Source organism: Zootoca vivipara, chromosome 4 (assembly GCF_965207765.1).
Source record: "Zootoca vivipara chromosome 4, rZooViv2.hap1.1, whole genome shotgun sequence".
In the NCBI taxonomy this organism is placed as follows: Eukaryota; Metazoa; Chordata; class Lepidosauria; order Squamata; family Lacertidae; genus Zootoca; species Zootoca vivipara.
Window position 1 is genome coordinate 95,477,070 of NC_142587.1, and position 18,239 is coordinate 95,495,308.

The 18,239-nt window shown below is 47.1% G+C and overlaps 1 protein-coding gene across 2 annotated transcripts in view; it reads right to left on the reverse strand.

The window, feature by feature from the left end:
• Positions 1-1,365: 1,365 nt before the first annotated feature.
• The window catches only part of ACER3 (alkaline ceramidase 3), a 48,017-nt gene continuing 31,143 nt past the window's right edge, over positions 1,366-18,239 (reverse strand). Inside the window, exons 7-11 of one of the 2 annotated variants that reach the window (XM_035115059.3) lie at positions 14,381-14,439; positions 13,094-13,195; positions 10,895-10,999; positions 9,023-9,068; positions 1,366-4,259 (exon numbers count right to left, since the gene is read on the reverse strand). In XM_035115059.3, coding sequence (XP_034970950.1) covers positions 4,188-4,259; positions 9,023-9,068; positions 10,895-10,999; positions 13,094-13,195; positions 14,381-14,439 — 384 coding nt within the window. In that variant the 3' untranslated portion in view covers positions 1,366-4,187. Of the gene's footprint in view, positions 4,260-8,739; positions 8,897-9,022; positions 9,069-10,894; positions 11,000-13,093; positions 13,196-14,380; positions 14,440-18,239 lie in introns of those variants that run through there. The other variant, XM_088668461.1, reaches the window with a different exon arrangement.

Sequence of the window (18,239 nt, forward strand, 5' to 3'; positions counted from 1 at the left end):
CACTTTTAAACAGGCCTCTTTCCTTAGCTAGCAGAGCTCTGCTGTAGCCACTGCAAATTTTATACCCCCAAAAGGCTTACTTTAAGAGCCATTTGCCCCCAACCACTATGGTGGGATCTGAGCACATCTCCTGAAAGGGGATTGGCCCCTAGCAGCGACTCCCATAAAACCAAGAGCATTTCTTTGATGGGCTTTAAAAAAATAAATAAATTGGGAGCAGCTGAATCCAGTCACTCCGATCGCATCCAAATGGGGAGATGGGGCAGAGCCCCACTTCCTGCCCTCCAACGAAGGTTGGCTGGGAAGGAGGCAGGGCCAGAGACGTGAACCATGCAGTAGCTCCAGGAGTTTTTATGTCTTGACGCCGCAGGAGTTTGCCCATCTCCATGGAAATAGTGCCTGGAATGCCTCACTCTGGTATAAAAAAAGCGTTAACAGCCATGGCATGTTGTGGTGGGCGGTAGGCAAGTCATGGAATTTCTCTGCAGGAAGCTCTGAATGGCACCCACACGCCTCTCCCTCTGTGCTGGGCCCGCACCCAAGAGACTTTGCCCCCGCTGTGTGGGCAAAACATTGGGCGCTCTCAACGCAGCTGCAGCTGAGCCAGCCTTGCGTCTCTGCACAGCAAAGAGAGAGGGAGACGCTGGGATTTCTTATTGTTTACCGCGTAATCACTTATCACGCTGCCACAAAAGAGCTCCGAATCAAGAGTCTGCGATTCCGCCTCGCTCTCAGAAACATGCCAAACACGCGTAAGATTGAGAGGGAAACTGCAAGTCGCAGAAGTCTGGGTGGGCGGGCAACGCAGCAGCCCCTTGGGTCTTCCCATCCCATATGAAAAAGCAAGAGGAGGCCGGGGCCGGCAGCCACACGACAGAAAAATGCGACTTCGAAGACTCTTCACCTTGGGTGCCCTCTTTCCTCATTCACCCACTATTTGGTGCAGAATTGATACTCCCAAAGGAAGCTGCTAGCCATCATGATCTTGGCTATAATTATTATTACTATTTATGATTTCCAAGATACCTAGAACTGGGGGAAAACAGAATCTCCCGGTAGGACTGGGAAACAGACCTTGCTGGAGAGCAGCTACAAGTCAGTGTAGAGCAGGGGTGGCCAACTCCCAAGAGACTGCAATCGACTTACGGAGTTAAAAACTGGCAGTGATCTACCCCCTTTTTTGGGGTTCAGGTCAAAGTTGTTGAGCTTTTTTGGGGAGGAGGAAGGCCCCTTTTTTAGGCATTCAGATCAAAGTTATTGTTGAGCTTTTTTTTAGGGAGACGGAGAGCGCCATTTGGGGGGGGGGTGCAGGGCAAAAAAATTGAGCTTTTTTTAGGGGAGCCAAAGTTGTTGAGCTTCTTTGGGGGGGAGCCAGTGATCTACCATTGATCTACCACAGGCATCCAGTGATCTACCGGTAGATCACGATCTACCTGTTGGACATGCCTGGTGTGGACAATACTGAGCTACATAGGGATCCCGAAATCTAGAATGAGCACAAGGCAGTTCTTATGCCCCTACAAGCAATGTGATGGGACAGGGTGGGAGATGGGTTTTGGGGCCTGGGGGGGGGGCTGGGCTCAAGAGCGGCAAATGTCATTGGCAACTGAAAGCCTGGATACTTGAGGCCCGCGAGACCACATTGCACATCACTGATCTGTAACCAAATACAGGCATGAGATACCAAACATGATTCGCAGGTTGGCCAATTCACAATAAGAGCCAAGAGAAAACCAGAGGGAAGTCAACCATGAGCAGTGTTGGAAACTCAGGTGCATAAGCTAGGTGCCAAAGGGATGCTTAAATCAGTCGCCAAAACGGAATGCCTAGTTGCCATTTTGGGGGCCAGGCGGCTCAATAAATAAATAAATCGTATTTTTCAATGCGACTTTGTGTTTCCTGAAATTTGTTCTGATTCTGCGGATATAAAATAAGCGGGTAGGATTCTACACGGGGTGCTGCTAGCGTGTGAAAACAGACCGGATCCAAGGATCCCCAGGCATGCACCTCCAGATGGTGGAGATGCCAGGCCCCATCCTGGCACGTGGGCATCCGCACTTGGTCACTAGGGGCCGATAGCCAGGTGTAAAATGCGCCTGGCGCGTGGCAAATTTCAAACATGAAGCAATGCCCTTCCTCAGACTTCACGTGGGGGAAATGATCTCGTGAATGCAGCCCTTTGCAGCAGAGCAGGGCTGGGAAACCTTTTTGGCCTCTGACCCCCACACCCCACAGGCCAACGCTGTCAGTCAGCTGGGACCATGCACCTGCCAATCATCTGATGTCATAATGGCATCAGGTGTTTTGACAGGCGGTTGTAGAGTCTGCTTGTCAGCCAGCTTGCAGGGTTGAGGGGGAGATAGCAATGAACGGCTTATGCACGGAGAGAGTTCAATCTAAGAAGCAGTGACCCCTAATCTCGACCGCATGGGAACTCTTATTGCATGAGCACAAGGTGGGGGTGGAGAAATGCACTTTTGTGATTCTTCCACTTTTAAGTAGCTAGAAAACTCAGGAAGGCAGCAAATATTCCAAATGAAGAGAAGCCAAAGCAGAGAAAATAATGACACGGGACGCTCTGGTTAGGAATAGCCTGTGCCCTTTTTCTTAAGGGGTGTGGGTGTTTCGGGTACCGGTGCCATTCAGGAACTTCTTAAAACAAACTGAGCTGCTCACGAGAGGCTGCTGACTTTAGCCAAAGCACACAGAAGCTCAAAGCATGCATGGAAGAAAAGCAACGCAACAAAACCACATTTCCTTCACTATCTGGCAGAATCCGACAGAAGCCGAACAGCCCAATTCTTAGCTCCTCACATCGTAAGAAGCACCCAAGGCAAAATTCCTGCTCGAGATTCAGGGATGCCTACCAAACTGCAAAACACATCCACACCCCATCAGTTTTCAGGTAGCGTAACTGTAGAATTAGGCATATGTCTCTTTTTAAGAACCTCTGAAGCAATAGTCAAGAAAAGGGCAGATGACCCAATTGACACTTTTCTTCGTTTTAGGAAGGCACAATCCTAACTTTCTTATGATGTTTTTTTTCTGCCCATCCTCCAAGGAGATCAGGGTGGCATGCCCAATATTCTCAAAACAGCCCTGTGAGGTAGGTTAGGCTGAGAGATAAAAGACTCAAAAGATGACACGTGTGCATCTGAACAGTTGTGCATGGATTTTGTACTCCGGGAGGCAGGCAGGCAGGCATGGATTAAATTTGTTTGCGAATGAGAACCGGCGATTGGTTACCTCCAGGTAACTATTTAGGACCGCAATGAAAGTCCAGCTTCACAGTTCACATCTCCAAATGGTCAGAGGGCGAGAGCTAAGGCAGGTTTTGTTCCTTTGGCCTACAATTATCCCATGGAGAGGGAGTGGTTTTTTGGAGGGATGGTTCTCCTACTCTGGTTCAAAACATTTTGCAGCTGCACAGTGATCGGAGAAATGTGCCCCAGCATCCTCTACTGTTCCACAAGGGATCCTGGGTCACACCTCTCCAGCTAATACTGTTTTATTGGTTCCACAAGTAACCACTGGGGTGGACAACTGGACTTCTGTTTATAGACACCCCCCCTATCAAATTAAAATCCCACTGTCTGTAAAGAAAACAGGACATATCACTCGGTTAAGAGAATAACACTCCTACCCCAGCTCCCCTTATTGTATGCAAATTGCTAAAGAAACAAGTTTTTGGAAAACCAGAGTAAAGCCCCGGACTGTTAGGATGTACCAGCAGACATATAGAGTACGCCTGAGAACACAGAGACCCCTATAAAGATCAAATAGATGGTCTGTCCGTTCCTGTCTGGCTTCAATGATGCTCAGACGCATTCGTTTTTCACCCACAAATGAAAATTCTGGCCAGCCAAATGAAAACCTCTATAACCCACCGTCAAGACACACTTGTTTTCTGTGAGCAGCACAATCTGCCAGCCCAGCAGCTCCAAAAATATGGTACACAGAAATCCCACGCCCTCGTTTTGACACCTCAAGCATAGAAGAACCTCTGATCGTGGCTTCTGTAGATAGGCTGGCTCTCGCTTCTACAGATTCTCTGCAGCTCCAGAGGGAAGGGAAGGGGGGATATTCCTTTGCAAGAACGTCCAACACGCCAGTCCAAGTGGTTTATTGTAGACTCTCTTGATGCATCTGGGGTAAGTTGTCTCTTCAGCGCTGGTCAGATGTCCTCGTCATTGCTTCTTCGCAGATTCTTGCTTATTGGTCGATTCTACTAAGAGAACAGGCCAAATCCCAAAGAGAAACTATTGAAAGGAAGGGAGAAAAGGGGTTCTTAAGACTGTTGGGCCGAAACATAGAAACACAACACACAACACACACACCTCCCTGGAGATTGCCAACTAATCAGACAAAACGTTCCGTTTTTTGCTCCTGTCCATTTAAAAGCAGCTTGATCTGCAGACGCCAGTGGGTTTTCATGGCATGCAAGCAAGGAGATTTGCTAATGGCCACAGACCAAGCTGCTGTTAAAGACACAGGAGTCAGGGGAATGAACATGATTAGTTATTCCACTTTACGCAGTGTTTATGCACAAGAGCACCTGGGTGACTCTCTCTTCTGATAAAACGTTTATGGGTTTAATAGGCAAAAAAAGATGAAGAGCTGTCATACTGTACAATACTGAGTCGAACCCTTGGTCCATTTAGCTCAGTACAGTCAACACGGACAGCAGCTCTCCAGGGTTTCAAGCAGGGAGTCTCTCCCAAGCCTACCTAGAGATGCCCGCAAGGACTGAACCTGGGACTCTTTAGGCTCCCCCACTGAGCCGTGGCGTCTCCTGGACTCAGAGCACAAGCAACCAGGAATTTTAGCCGGCTTGGGGAAGACAATGTTCACCTTCAGGTTAGAAGAGGCAATTCACATGGCCTGGATAGGTGCGAGAGAAGCCGTTACGTGCAGAGAAGCGTTCTCGTCGCTGCAATCCTGGGATCCTAAACCCTAGCACTGCGGCACTGGGAGGAAGCCATTTGGGGACCTCTTGCCATCAGAACAAAGGGACCTTTGTTAAGGCAAGAGGGGAGACTGACCTGGCCCCAGCCATCAGCCCGAGGAGGGGTGCAGTTGCGGAAGGACGCTTGCCTCCCTCCTCTCTGCCAGAAACTGAATGCTCTGCTCCAACTGCCCCAGGGACTGCAGAGGGCGGGACCTTGTGGCCCCATTTGCCAGCTGGGGGTGCATGGGCTCCTGGGTTTTTTTAAAATATTAGTGCAGGAACCTCCGTGGCACTGTTTTCGGTGCCTACAAAAAGCGGTTTCATTTAGGCAACCCTACCCGGACACGTAATTTTAATATGCAGATTTTCTCTGCATTTTGATGATGTTATTATGTTATTCCTGCATTGCAGGGGGTTGGACTAAATGACCATTGGGGGTCCCTTCCTACTCTACAACTCTATGCTCCTTTGTCTGCTGCTTTTAAAGTCTGTTTTTAATTCCTATGTCTACCTAGCATTTTATACTAACTTATGCTTTCTTAAAGAGTACCTGCTATATAAATCTTGTTCAATAAAGAAAATTAATATACATGAAAGGCGGTGCAGTTATTCGATCAAAAGGCATCTTCAAAAATGACATTTACAGTGGTACCTCGGGTTACAAACTCCGCTAACCCAGAAATAGTACCGCAGGTTAAGAACTTTGCTTCAGGATGAGAACAGAAATCGTGTTCTGGCGGCGCGGCGGCAGCAAGAGGCCCCATTAGCTAAAGTGGTGCTTCAGGTTAAGAACAGTTTCAGGTTAAGAACGGACCTCCGGAACGAATTAAGTTCTTAACCAGAGGTACCACTGTACTTTATTCTGTTTTCATTTTTACGCATTTCACCGGGTGCACCAAAAAAGCTACAACATCAAGGATAATACAAGGAAACAGTAACAACGGTCATCACCCATCTAAATGCAAACCAGTTAAATCATTAAACAGAAAATTCCTTAACAGCCTAAACAAAACAGCAAAGCAAGAAAAAAAAGACAATCCTTTATCTCCGCCCAATGACATGAAGCTTTAAAATGCTGTAGTGTTGCATGCTGGAGACACTGCCCCCACGCCCCTTGACCCCTTCGTCTGCCCAAGCAAATGACTTGGCAAGGCCTTCCAAAGCTTAGCTCTCCCCTCCCTCTGTGTGCCCTGCGAAGCAATGAGCATTTTGTGAAAGTGAAGCAAGTTCTTAGCTGCTGGGCTGTTTCTTGGAAGCTTTTCCAACTTGTGGCACTTGGGCAAACCTTTGCTATTTTAAAGTAGGTGCCATTTGGAAAGGTTCCCGCTTGGATGCCTGCCTTGTGTGTTAGTTCAGTGCTGCGACTGAAGTGGAAGAGTTTCAAGACAATTAGGCATGTCCCAACAATAGGGAAAGCTACCGTACGACCACCCCGTTGAGACTTAGCAATATTATCGCCTGGAGTGTGCCCTTGCTGTCTCCACACACGAAAAAAAGGGGGCAAGCTGTTTCGTTACTGTTGTGGGACAACGTTCTGGTGGTTCAGAACCATGTTTCAGAACAATGTTCAAAACAACCATGTTCTGATGGGTTTTTTTTTAAAGAGGCTTGTGCCTTAGGCCCCGAGAGACCTAAACATTAAACATTAGGAAGAACTTCCTGACAGTAAGAGCTGTTCGGCGGTGGAATTTGCTACCAAGGAGTGTGGTGGAGTCTCCTTCTTTGGAGGTCTTTAAGCAGAGGCTTGACATATGTCAAGAATGCTTTGATGGTGTTTCCTGCTCGGCAGGGGGTTGGACTGGATCTCTTCCAACTCTACGATTCTATGATACACCCTCAAAGCAAGCGAGGCATGAGGTTAATGGTGTGAATGCAAGTAACATGCTTGGGTTTGGTTTTTTTTATGTAAATAGGAAGCAAGAGCAGTGTAGGGGTTGGAGTTTAACATGCTCTTCCCCCCATCATGGTTCCAACAAAATTGCATCTCTGAAACTGGAACTTTTGTTTCAAGGGAAGCTGATTTGCTGCTGCCCAGTGGAGGCACTGAAATGCAAGCGGCAGGATCCGAGAGACCTCAAAATCACTTACATCATGGTAAATATGAGGTGCTCTTGGACTCCCGATGCCCACCAGCCGTCGCTTAATGGCTCTGGTGAACAGAACCAAGGGAGCTGGGAGTCACATATCTAGAGGGCCTACATCTGGTTTAGAGTTTGGGGAAAATAAAACACCCGCATGCTATTCAAGTAATTGTGCATTGATTAGTTACGCTTACTAAGAAAACGCATCGTTCTGAAGTCAAAGATTGCTCCTTGTTCTATGCCAGGCATGTCGAACAGGTAGATCATAATCTACCAGTAGATCACTGGACGTCTGTGGTAGATCACTGGTAGATCACTGGCTCCCCCCAAAGAAGCTGAACAACTGTGGCTCCCCTAAGAAAAGCTCAACATTTTGCCTCCCCCCGAAAAAAAAACTCAACAACTTGACCTGAACCCCCCAAAAAGGGGGTAGATCACTGCCAGTTTTTAATTCTGTGAGTAGATCACAGTCTCTTGGGAGTTGGCCACCCCTGTTCTATGCTGACACACGCATCTACCACCAGAGGGCCACCTGTCACTGAAGGTTTTGCAAGATGTTAAGGTGAATTTTAAAAGGAGTTAAAATCAACTAGGGGTACACGTTTTTAAACCGACTGAAAAGTTTTGCAGTTACTGTTCTCGTTGATTCATCAGTGAAAACTTTTGCTTCCTTTATACCGAGGGGAAAAATGAGATCTGTATCTAAAGCCCAGGGATGTAGGAAATGCTGCCGGAACAAAGGAGGCAGCCTTAAAACAGATCACTTATCCATCTATTGTTTACCCTGGTGGTTCTGAAAATCCCCCTCTATGGACCACTTGAAAATTGCTGGTCTTGGCAGATCATTTAATTATTATTATTTTGTGCCTGCCGTCACACGCTGTATCTTTATTGATTCTTTTATCTCCTATATTGTATTTTATTGTATGACAATCTGAATTCCACAGAACTCAAATTGTATGCATTCTTCACAGACGCCTTTTTGGTCTGCCTGAACGAAGCCTGTGGTCCACAGACCACAGTTTGGGAACTCCAGTGGCTGGCAAAAGAATTCCAGGGCTATCAAAAAATTCCCAGGTTCAGAGAAAAAGAGAGGGGAGGGGGGGGGAAGAGGACTCCTTTCCCGATCCTGCTAACAAGAGAGGTATGTCAGGGATTGGCAACCTTCTGCATGCCAAGCATGCGCTCCACCACTGAGCTATGGGTCCTTGTCTACACATGTGGAGAGGGGGGAATTTAAGAGCCTTGCAGGAGCAGATTCCAAAGAACATTTTTGCCCTGAATGCCGCCTCTGAGCCCAAAGGAGGAGCATCACAATGCTACAGAATCTTACTTCAAAGAAAGCACACTGTCGCACCCTGCCAGGCTGCAAGATCAATTGTGCCTCAACACCTGCACCTTCCTTCTAAGCAATTTGGTTGCGTCCATTAATCCAAAATTCCTGTAGAACTGCTTCAGCTACGATCGCTTAAAACGCCTGGCTGCTTAACGCCTCGAGACCCTGAAGTGGTTTTGCTGGCGCTACGATCGATCACCTGGTCGATGAATCGCATTTGGAAGATGCAATAAATCTCCTTACAGCTGCAGGTGGGCACAAGTAGCTAACTGGAAAACGCTTATGTATCCCTTCGTTTCTCAAGAGGTCCTTCCAGACACGGGACCATTTGTGCTGGTGACAAAATTAACTCACTACAAAAGGACTCAAGCAGGTTTTACAACTCAATAGAATTTATTGGTGGGGGCGGAATGACATTGGTTCATTATGTTTTTGAATAATAAAGCTCAGGATGCAGGTGTCCATTTATCTTCTTTCTCAATGTTAAATTGACACTGCAGATTTTATGTATGCCATATCTTTTGTTTTTCCCTACAGGAAAAAGTAAATCAAAAAAGGAAAAAAAAACCATCACTACCACTCTTATTATATGCTTCTGTCCTAACAAGCCCCGTCACTTGCACAAGCCGCAAATTACGGTACTGTAGAATTCCTTACCTTGACCTTTGGCCTGTACTTCAGGTAAAGTGTCCTTGAATATAAGCTAAAGAGGTAGGTGGAGAGAAGGAAATGAAGATTAAAACAAGCGCTTGGGTACATCAGCTTAGGTGAGACGACAGAACACGGCCCCAACTCAAGTGAACACCGGAGCTGCTGGGCAGCTCAGTCGGCAGAGCACAGGACTCTTAAATCTCAGGGTTGTGAGTTTGAGCCCCACTTTGGGCAAAAGATTCCTGCAGTGCAGGGGGTTGGACTAGATGACCCTCGGGGTAACCTTCCAACTCTACAAAGGCAAAAGCAACCAGCCTCCTGTTTTGCGTGCCTGGGAGCAGGAGGTGGCAGAGAACCTGGCAGGGAACCATACGAGGTCAGCTGGGCCAGCATCTGATGGGACAGAGAAGCCCACTGCTGAGTGGAGCTTCTGATTGCTGAAGCTGGGACTCTTGTGCAGCGATACTGAGTTGGGGGAATCATAAGAGGAGCCTGGCTCTGCTGGATCAGGCCCTGTCTAGCACGCTGCTCTTCCGGTGGCCATCCTCATGTCTATGAGAAGCCAGCATGCAGGGCCTGAGTGCAACTACCTTCTCCCCGCTTGTGATTCCCAGCAGCTGGTATTCAGAGCTCAGGTGGAGAGGGTGGGCGGGCACAGCTACAGCCAGAGCCAACTTACAGGCATTTTGCCTCCCGAGGCAATTGTCTCCTCTGCCCCCACGAGGCCAGCTGTATAGTCAAATTATTGTGGCACCGGGATGAGTTAACCCCACAAGTAGGGCTGGGCGATATAATAATAATAATAATAATAATAATAATAATAATAATAATAATAATAATAATAATAATATGTTATTTATACCCTGCCCATCTGGCCGGGTCTCCCCAGCCACTCTGGGCGGCTTCCAACAGAAGAATAAAACACAATAATCTATTAAACATTAAAAGCCTCCCTGAACAGGGCTGCCTTCAGATGTCTTCTAAAAGTCTGGTAGTTGTTTTCCTTTTTGACATCTGTTGGGAGGGCGTTCCACAGGGTAGGCACCACCACCGAGAAGGCCCTCTGCCTAGTTCCCTGCAACTTGGCTTCTCACAACGAGGGAACCGCCAGAAGGCCCTCGGTGCTGGACCTCAGTGTCCGGGCAGAATGATGGAGGTGGAGACGCTCCTTCAGGTATACTGGACCGAGGCCATTTAGGGCTTTAAAGGTCAGCACCAACACTTTGAATTGTGCAAAACCAGTTTGAAGTCCATGGCGCGTTATCGGTTTCATTTTTTGACCTGGCAATGTAGCACAAATCATGATGTGCGTGCATGCGTGGTAAGCCAAAATCACAATGCGGGGAAAACCATGAAGCCAGCGAATGCCTCTACATAGCTCCATCCTTATTGCAGACATTGCGATATATCAGTACAGTATATCGTGATGTTTAGCTGGTGATATATCAAGAAGTTGAAAACCAGATGTTGCCCAGCCCTGCCCTACCCACAAGTGCCTTCTCTCCCCCTTCCTGACAGTGAAAAACACAAGAATAACAAATTGTTATTTATTCTGTTGCCCTTTCAGAAGAGTCCCATGTCAGCTGCCTGAGGCAGCTGTCCCACTCTACCTAATGACAGGGCCGGCGCTGTACCAGCTGCTGCCATTCCTCCCTGCCAATCCCCTTGACACCTGTCGCCCGCTGCTGCTGCTCCTCTTCAATACATACAGCCCAGGACGCAACTCTAATCTTATTAACAGAACTTTTTACCAAGAAAGCAGTCACGCTTCTTAATCTTCTGGAAGGAAGGTTAATGGTTTACAGCTATGAAGTTGGAAGCACATGGGCCAGGAGTTTCCCCACCCAGAGCCCACGAGAAGGGGAGGCCGTACCACACCTGAACAAGATATGAAGGTAGGAGCCGAGGCCTGTAAGAATGTGCCACCAAGCGTGAAACTGCGTCACGACGCTCACAAGCGGAGGTAGCCTCTCCCGCAACGCCCTGTGGAGAGGGGGGAGAAATAGGACAGAGTCACAACTTGGGCCTCTAAGCTGCTCAATTTACATACCTGTCAGACCAGAAATGTCCAGATTCCTGGGTGTCTGCTTTCTAGGAAGATCTACAGATACTAACTCAACAAATTTTTTTGCCTGGCAGCTTGCTGAAACAGTGCTTTCCGTTCTCTTGCAGAATAGATATTGGAGGCCAAGTTTGAAAGGTGACCTTTGTCAAAGCTGCACACTCGAGGAAAAGCGGGCTCGCCTGACAGAGGACGAGCCAGCGTCAAAGGTGTGGGTAGCTTTTTCGGTGCACCCGGTTTACTTTTCCATGCGCAATGAGGCTTCCTCACGCCAGCAGAGACAAGCACTGCTTTTTGTAACCGCATGTTCCATTTGATATAGAAGAAACAAAATTTAAAAAAATTCCTTCCAGTAGCACCTTAGAGACCAACTAAGTTTGTCACTGGTATGAGCTTTCGTGTGCATGCAACCTTAGTTGGTCTCTAAGGTGCTACTGGAAGGATTTTTTTTATTTTGTTTCGACTACGGCAGACCAACACGGCTACCTACCTGTAACTTGATATAGAAGGCCATTTGTGCGGGTTACAGGGTTTATTCCACCCCCAGTGGCTATGAAAGAGACTGTGGAAAAAGACTTGTCTGACAAAAGCATGTCTCACAGCCCATTTGCAGCCCAATGATGCAGACTTAACGTCACTAAAGCAATCTCTCTGGGTGAAGCTCACCCAGAGTAGCTCTTCCATGTAGCTCAGGACTGTCTGATAAAAAGCTGCTCACCTTCAGTCCAACACGGTCTCTAGAGGGCAGGCAATCACTGTAGCAGCAGGATCAAAGACATGCACTTGTTGCTCCAGTTGTTTAGGTAACTTTCAAGTCTCTGCAATTCTCTACCATGGAAGCTAAATGCTGCAGCTGCAAGGGGACCTTGGCCACACACAGTTGTCCTCCTAAACGCAGCTTTGCCCTCCAACCTTAGAACTGGGGGTGGGGGGGCAAACCATGTTCTCACCACAACCTCCTAACCCAGAATCTTCCAATACTGTTTGTCAACGCTGACTACAGTCTTACAGATGGCACCCTATCGTTCCACAACTGTGTGGTCTACCTTCAAATGCTACGGCTACAAGAGTGCAGTTCTGGACCGACTGAGACACTGAAGCTACGATTTAGGAGCTACGATTTAGAACAGAGTGTACACTGAATATGCTGAATTAGGTAGTCTATCTGAAAAAACTAAAAATTAAACAGAGAATTGAATTTGTATCAAAAGGGGAGGCCTTCAGAACGTATCTTAAACAAAATTATACAGTGTTAAAATCTGTAGCAGCTTTTGAGTGATCCCAGCAGTTTTTATTAATTGCTTATATAAATATAAACATTTATAAATTGTGAAAATATTAATATAAAAAAAATGTATTTTGATATGGCAGTAAATTCATGTCAAAAGAATTAAGGAATAAATGGGAGGTCGGGTATAAAAGATAATGAGATTTTTATTTTTATTGTAACATGAAATCGCAATCGCAAATTGCTGCCATAATTTTTATCTTATTAACAGATTGTGTAAACTTTATTTTCTTTCCATTTCCCTCCCCTCTTAAGTTGTACCCCTTTTCGGTATTGGTTTTTTAAATTTTTTGTATGTAATAAGCATGGAAATAAGCATGAAAAAAATATAAAAAATAAAAAAGGGAAAAAAATAGAAGAGAGTGTTCAAGGGTGAAGCATCGCCATGGGTGATTTAGTACTGCATGTTGTATAGGCAACTCCCCACTTACGTGGGGGTTATGTTCTGGGGCACCAAGAGGCAGGTCTCATCTGGACAACCCACGACCTCCAGACACACTGCGCAGGCTTGCGCCCCAGCTCTTTGACTTCACCCCCAGAGGAGCACTCCATTGCATCTCAACAACAACCATTATTATTGTTGATGATTTGTTACCCCAAGCTCTCGGGGGTGTGTGTGTGTGTTACAATATTTCAAAAACAGTATTAAAAACGGGGTTTTAGAGTCAATTTCCCCCAAACTGCAAAGTCAGGGAATGAGAGGAACCACGCGCCGCAGTTCGCTTACCTCAGTTTATCGCAGAAAATGTTGTCTACGTTCCAAAGGAAAAAACCCAGCAAAAATACTGTCAGGGACGTATAGCCTAGGCCCCTCAGCCACGGGTATACCCTGGAGAGAAGCAAATGAGATTTTTCAAACACCTTAAAGAAGATTTAAGAACAGGAGTAGAGCCCTGCTGGATCAAGACCAAAGGTCCATCTAGTTCCCGTGTTCAATCCCCGGCCTCTCCAGGTATGGCGGAAATCTTGGGAGAGCCACTGCCGGTCGTGTTGGCAATGCTGAGAAAGGCTGACCAGTGGCCTGAATCAGGCTAAGGGAGCTTCCTGTGCTCTCACACTGGCCAACCAGAGGCCTCTGGGAAGACCGCGAGCAGGACCTAAAAGCAACGGCTCTCTCCCCAATTGCTGCTCTCACCAACTGGCATTTAGAAAATGCACCACCTCCAGCAGTGGAGGTGAAACTCAGCTATTTTGGCTAGAAGCCACCGATGCTTTTATCCTCCACAGATTGGCCTAATTCTCTTTTAAAGGTAAAGGTAAAGGGACCCCTGACCATTAGGTCCAGTCGTGACCGACTCTGGGGTTGCGCGCTCATCTCGCATTATTGGCCGAGGGAGCCGGCGTATAGCTTCCAGGTCATGTGGCCAGCATGACAAAGCCACTTCTGGCAAACCAGAGCAGCACATGGAAACGCCGTTTACCTTCCCGCTGTAGCGGTACCTATTTATCTACTTGCACTTTGATGTGTTTTCGAACTGCTAGGTTGGCAGGAGCTGGGACCGAGCAACGGGAGCTCACCCCGTCACAGGGATTCGAACCGCTGACCTTCTGATCAGCAAGCCCTAGGCTCAGTGGTTTAACCCACAGCGCCACCTGGGTCCCGGGTCTCTTTTAAACTGATCCAAATTGGTAGCCATCACAGCCTCTTGTGGGATCGAACTCCACAGTTCAACTATGTGAAGAAGCCCTTCCTTTCGACTGTCCCGAAACTTCCAACACTTGGCTCGGTTGGGTGTCCTCGGGTTCGAGGTATTAGGACGGGGGTTGGGGGGGGAAATTATGATTCTATGAATTAGCCTGCACTTCTGGACCCCTCCGCAACTCTCCCACGTCCTGACTGAACAAGCCTAGCCTGAAGGCTGCATGATATTTTTGACTCAGGCTTGTTTGTTGGCTGAAAATGGGGGAAAAAATTGAGAACACTAAAACATATTAAGCAAAGAAACAAAACCCCAATAACTCCCCTCCCACAAATGTTCAAGTGCAAGCGTTTTAAAGTTAACCCGTTCCTTACCATAAGACTATATATACAGATCGCAGTACTAGAACAGCCACCAGCGTCCCATACATAACCTGTAGGACAGAGCAGAAGGGAAAAAAGGTTTAATTTTCTCTGTCTCTCCCCTCTCCGGTAAGTTAATAGAATACTATGCTTCCCTGCATGAAAGGTGTTGCGCTTTGGCAAACATATGCAAGGCTAGCTAAAATTTAGCCTTCCGTTGCTTTAAGGAAATGCATGCCCGGGGGGGGGGGGAGAGGGACAAGTCAGATTTAAGAGAGGGGAAAAGAAAAACTAAAATAAACTGACTTCGATTCCCCCCCCCAACTGCCTCCCGAGACCATGTTATTCCAGTCCATGCACCTGACGATTTTTGCTTTCAAAAGCTCATGTAATATGTTAGTTGATAATGTGACCCAATGATTCCTGTGAAATCAATCGCGATTTCCCCCTTGCTTTCCCCCTCAACACCCCATTTGCTGCTAAAGCTGACGTTCAGGCTGTCATTCCGCATCTTTGCTTTTGTTAAATTCGGTTTCTGTCCCTCCCACTCTGCGCTGAGCAAAAGGGGAACTGTTCCGGGAGGCCTGCAAGCACCGTCTTGGTAGTCAAGATAACCCCAGAATTAATTGGTAGTTTGATGAGCTCATATATATTTGCACTGACTTGCTCTGATCTATGCTAACTGGCTTGCTTTGATGTTGCATTTATCTGTGGTGGGCTCCTGGGATGCTGGGCTCTTGGCCCAGAGAGGGGAGCTATCTAAAAAGCTTGGATAGTTGCCACCTCCGCCCTCGTGGGTCAGGTGGGTTGATGGGAGGTTCTGGCCAGACTGCCTTACGCTGTCTTGCCTATAAGTATAGCATACACATTTGCAGACAAGCCATGATAACGTCCTGCCGCCGCCGTGTTCTTCCTGCGTCTGCAAAGGCATCAGGCCTCTCCACCTTTCTTTACTAAAGCTCTAGAACAGGCACCCCCAAACCGCGGCCCTCCAGATGTTTTGGCCTACAACTCCCATGATCCCTAGCTAAGAGGACAAGTGGTCAGGGATGATGGGAATTGTAGCCCAAAACAGCTGGAGGGCCGAAGTTTGGGGATGCCTGCTCTAGAAGGCAGCCCTGCTTAGGGAAGCTTTTAATATTTGATGATTGTATTTTAATATTTTGCTGGAAGCCGCCCAGAGTGGCTGGGGAAACCCAGCCAGATGGGTAGGGTATAAATAATAAATTATTACTATTATTACTACAGTATTATTATTATTATTATTATTATTATTATTATTATTATTATTATTGGATAGCTGTCAGGAGAGCATGAGACACTTAATCTCAGGGTTGTGGGTTCAAGGCCTATGTTGGGCAAAAGATTTCTGCATTGCAGGGGGTTGGACTAGATGGGTCCCCTTCCAACTCTACAATTCTTTGATTCTGGCATTTCTGACATCCTTCTTTGGTATTCCTGCATCAAACCACTCGCTCAGGCCCTCCATTGGACCTGCGGTTCTGAGCACCACCACAAATATGTTCAGGATTTCTTCCTTAAGCTTCTATCCCCTCCCTCCATCCATGGCACTTGGTCTCCAGCCCGAGGAAAGTAGGCTTGCAACGGTTATCTGACTTGAAATGCTCTCCCTCCCATTTATTGATCCAAGTAGCGAGAGACCCTGACCCTCACAATTCACAGGTATACTGCCAATAAGGTTGGACAGCAACTGATGATTTCCTTCTATCGGTCCACGACAGAAAGTGTTCTCTCATACTGCATTACGGTGTGGTATGCTGGTTTGACAGCAATGGACAGAGAGTCCCTACGGAGGGTGGTGAAGACAGCACACACTATCGTGGGCCAGGCATCCCCAGATGTTTGAACACCATCTTCCCCGACCACTGGTCCTGCTAGCTAGGGATCATGGGAGTTGTAGGCCACAACATCTGGAGGGCAGCAGTTTGGGGATGCCTGTCGTGGGCTGCCCCCTGAGTCCGCTAGATGTTATTGCGGCAGACCGTTGCCTCAGAAGAGAGAGGAACATTCTCGGGGATGACTCACATCCTGGCCAGCACCTTTTTAATCTCCTGCCCTCGGGCAGGTGATATAGAAGCATGATAAGCCACACCAACAGGTCAACGGAACAGTTTTTATCCATGGGCCGTGAGGCTGCTGAATGGAAGACAGCAACATTGCAGCTGACGTTCGGGGTTGGTGGTCGTACGACAGCACACAGAATGTAACAAGGACGGAGAGATTGTGGGGGGGGAGGAGGGGGGCTCATTTAATCTCACTGTAAACAAGTGGTACAGTGACAATAAAGTATTTCTATTCCATTCAATATCTGTAGCTCCCCCTCTACAACCGTCCCTTCAATGTTTGCGGTGTCAACCTCACTCTTTGCTAGATTTCTTTGCTTCCAGTATCTTCCACAGCTGAAAAAAGCTCTTCTCCTAAAAAATACACTACGTTCCAGAACACTAAACCAACGGAAGCATGCAAATTAGCCCGTGCATATCAATTACCCAAAGGGAAGTGTCTTGCTGGTTGGTTCTCTAATATAGTCAGAACGTATAATCTGCCAGTGTGCTTTGCTCACTGTGACATTTAGTATCACATGAAAAGGGATTGTCAAACTAGGAAGAGGAGGGAGAAGAACCAGCAGGAGCTGGTGAGACAGCAGCAAGAGAGCAGATTGTATCAAAAGACAGGGAGCATATTATATTGGATACTGATCCATTTGGAAGACTTGCTGTGTTGACATATGTTCATGTATCTAGTTGCTGCGATTCTAACATGCAGAAAATATGCATCTAAATAGGGGAAAACCCTATTGAGAGACTCCATAATGAGAGACTCCAGACACACTTGGAACGCAGTCGTGTCTGCCTGTGTGCTGACAATTAATTGCAGAAAGCAAGGAGTGCTTTCTAATCTCTTGCCAAGGTACGTTATTTATATCATGCTTGGAACAAAGCTTCTGCAATTATTAAAAAACACATCGCCAGAGGGCAGGGTTGAACGTTGCTCACAATTAGGCAAATGTCTTAGCCCTACCTGCAGTCTCTAATTTGGTACATCTGAATTATCAGCAGCTTGCCTACACAGGTGTGATTTTACCCAACACAAATATAATGTTAACTTCGAAAGGTAGTGCTTACCCCCCCCCAAAAAAAACCCATGTCCATTCAGAAATGTTAGACAGTTACTGGGGGAGAGGAGAATAGATGGCTGAGTTCTTTGTCTCCTGCAGCAGAGGTAGTAAAGGGTCCCACCCAACTGGCTGCCTGGGCATTTAGAAATTTGATGCAGCCGCCTAGGAAATCTAAATATTTTTCTCACCGGAGAATCCTATGCATGTTTACCCAGAAGTAAACTGCACTGTATTCAGTGCAGCCCTCTCCCTGGTCAGGATTGCACCTTCAGTCTGCTACCAAAACCATTCTTCGCAGACATCTCTCTAAAGGCCTTAAAATGTTGGCAGCTATGTATCTTTCTCCTTCCTCTCTGCAGAACTACCCAAACCAGGTTGCAACGCCAGGTGCAACAAAGTTAGCATAACCACATGCCTTTGGTGGTACTACGCATCAGTGGAAACTGGTGGGAGGTGGAAGGGAGAGGCCCCAAGTGGTTTGGAAGATGTAAAACAGGCACCCCCAAACTGCGGCCCTCCAGATGTTTTGGCCTACAACTCCCATGATCCCTAGCTAACAGGACCAGTGCTTGGGGAAGATGGGAATTGTAGTCCAAAACATCTGGAGGGCCGAAGTTTTGGGATGCCGGATGTAAAAGGAAGAGAAGCAACAGTGTGGGATATTTTCTTGATGGGGGTGAGTTTCTCCCATAGATTTAGCCACATAACAGGTCTGCTTGCTGTATGCCAATC